This window comes from Balaenoptera acutorostrata, chromosome 3, assembly GCF_949987535.1.
Source record: "Balaenoptera acutorostrata chromosome 3, mBalAcu1.1, whole genome shotgun sequence".
NCBI classification, from domain to species: domain Eukaryota; kingdom Metazoa; phylum Chordata; class Mammalia; order Artiodactyla; family Balaenopteridae; genus Balaenoptera; species Balaenoptera acutorostrata.
The window spans coordinates 86047692-86050412 of record NC_080066.1 but is presented as its reverse complement, the minus strand read 5'-3'; the positions used below and the strand labels follow the sequence as shown (position 1 = coordinate 86050412).

Sequence of the window (2721 nt, the reverse complement as noted above, 5' to 3'; positions counted from 1 at the left end):
TCTGGCTAATGGTTTATCAATTTTGTTTATCTTCTCAAAGAACCAGCTTTTACTTTTATTGATCTTTGCTATCGTTTCCTTCATTTCTGTTTCATGTACTTCTGTTCTGATCTTTATGATTTCTTTCCTTTTGCTAACTTCGGAGTTTTTTTGCTCTTCTTTGATTGCTTTAGGTGTAAGGTTAGGTTGTTTATTTGTTTCGTTTCTTGAGGTAGGATTGTATTGCTATAAACTTCCCTCTTACAGCTGCTTTGCTGCATCCCATAGGTTTTGTGTCGTCATGTTTTTATTGTCATTTGTTTTTAGGTATTTTTTGATTTCCTCTTTGATTTTTTCAGTGATCCCTTGGTTCTTTAGTAGTGTAATGTTTAGTCTCCATGTGTTTGTATTTTTTACAGTTTTTTCCCTGTAATTGATATCTAGTCTCATAGCATTGTGGTTGGAAAAGATACTTGATATGATTTCAATCTTATTAAATTTACCAAGGCTTGATTTGTGACCCAGGGTATGGTCTGTCATAGAGAATGTTCCATGAGCACTTGAGAAGAAAGTGTATTCTGTTGTTTTTCGGGTGGAATGTCCTATCTTGTTTAATGTGTCATTTAAAGCTTGTGTTTCCTTATTCATTTTCATTTTGGATGATGTGTCCATTGGTGAAAGTGGGGTGTTAAAGTCCCCTACTATTATTGTGTTACTGTCGATTTCCCCTTTTATGTCTCTTAGCACTTGCCTTATGTATTGAGGTGCTCCTATGTTGGGTGCATAAACATTTACAATTGTTATATCTTCTTCTTGGATTGACCCCTTGATCATTATGTAGTGTCCTTCTTTGTCTCTTGTAATAGTCATTATTTTAATGTCTATTTTGTCCGATATCAGAATTGCTACTCCAGCTTTCTTTTGATTTCCATTTGCATGGAGTATCTTTTTCCATCCCCTCACTTTCAGGCTGTATGTGTCCCTAGGTCTGAATTGGGTCTCTTGTAGACAGCATATGTACAGGTTTGTTTTTTTTTTTAAAAGAACATTAGCATTTATTACATATTTACATCTTAAAACACCACCCAATTTAGTAAAAACAGGGCATTCAATGGCACACTAGCAGTGGAAGCTGCTTATTAACTACCAATCATTTTTACAGGGTCATACCTATATAAAAATAAACACTAAGGAGAATAAATAGACAACAAAAGTGAATAAGAAACAAGTATAATTATAAATAATACCAGATTTTAAATGAATCTATAAAAGTTTCACTATATATGGATTTTCAGTCAAAGTAGGCAAAATGCATAGTCATCTCAAATTTGGAAGATAACAAGTTAATAGATTTTCTCATTTGAAGCCTATCCAACCTCAGTAATATTTCTAGATGAAGCCTTAAGTTACTATTATATATTTTAAAAGGACTGGTCCAGTTGCATTTTCTCTATTTTTAATTCCTCCTCTTCATTTACAGTATTGGCAGCAGCATCATTATGTGGATTGTCTAGAAGGTCTTTGTTAAATCCATTTGATTCTTCCTCCTTTTGCTCCTCACCTGTACTACCCTCTTCAGGTGTCTGTGTACTGGGTGTGTTCATTAACAAGTCATCTCCTAGGGACTGACTATTACTCAGTAGCTTTGCCTGTCTTCTTTCCAAAGCCAGTTGTTTATTTCTCTCAATTCTTTGTTGTTGTTCTTCTGTTAGGCTTCTACTAGACTCAGAAGCAAACTTTGCACTTTCAGATGAGTTTGTCAGAAAGGGATCTAACTCGGTAGCAGTTACATCATGGCCACTATTTTCCCCTACTTCATCTTTATTGCTAACAAAATATTCATGTAAAATAGGGAGATCAAGGCGAATTTGTTTTAAACAGGTCTGAACTTCCTTTTTATTTCCCAGATATTCAACTCTGTCAATAAAATCTTCAAATTGCAGTTTAGGGAACAGCCTATGCACCCAGTGCTCCATGTGTCTGATTAGTGTCTTCAAGTCCTCAGCCTCATGACCTTTACCTTTGAATTTTGCCTTATCAAACACATGCCTTAATGCTGGAAGCCCTCTCTCTGAAATTAAACTCTCAGCATTCAGCTTGGGTATATTCCTTTTAACTGTTCTCTTTGGAGGTACAGGAGCACGTGCTCCTCTCCCTAACTCTTCCTCAGGTTCAGCTCCTTCACCATCATCTCTCCCTGGAGAGGCTGGAGGTGGGAATGGAGGAGAAGTTTCATCTTCTATATGCTCATAATCTTGTAGGTCAATCAAGCCATTCTCCTGTGGTTCTAGCATCTTTTCCTCTCCTCTCCGCACAGGTTGCAGCCGGTCAGGCCTCCCTTCCTCTCCAGTCCCGATCAGCCCAGGTCCGTCTCAGTCATGTCCTCCTGCTTCCTCACTCCCTCCTTGCGACTTCCCGGCATCCCCGCTCCCCAGCCTGACTCCCTCGGCCGGCTCTCCCCTTGGGAACTTCACTCTCCCGCCAGCCTGCTCTCACCTCGAGCAGACTCCAGGTATTGTTTTTGTATGCATTCAGCCAGTCTGTGCCTTTTGGTTAGAGCATTTAATCCATTTATGTTTAAGGTAATTATTGATATGTATGTTCCTATTACCATTTTCTTAATTGTTTTGGGTTTGTTTTTGTAGGTCTTTTCCTTCTTTTGTGTTTCCGGTCTAGAGAAGTTCCTTTAGCATGTGTTGTAAAGCTGGTTTGGTGGTGCTGAATTCTCTTAACTTTTGCTTA

General features: G+C 38.1%; 1 protein-coding gene across 1 annotated transcript; it reads right to left on the bottom strand.

Moving 5' to 3' along the window:
- Positions 1–1297: 1297 nt before the first annotated feature.
- Positions 1298–2473, bottom strand: LOC103012730 (TIMELESS-interacting protein-like). Its single transcript, XM_057542581.1, has one exon. The coding sequence runs from the start codon at positions 2271–2273 to the stop codon at positions 1401–1403; it is 873 nt and encodes a 290-aa protein (XP_057398564.1). The 5' UTR covers positions 2274–2473; the 3' UTR covers positions 1298–1400.
- Between the last annotated feature and the right edge of the window lie 248 nt (positions 2474–2721).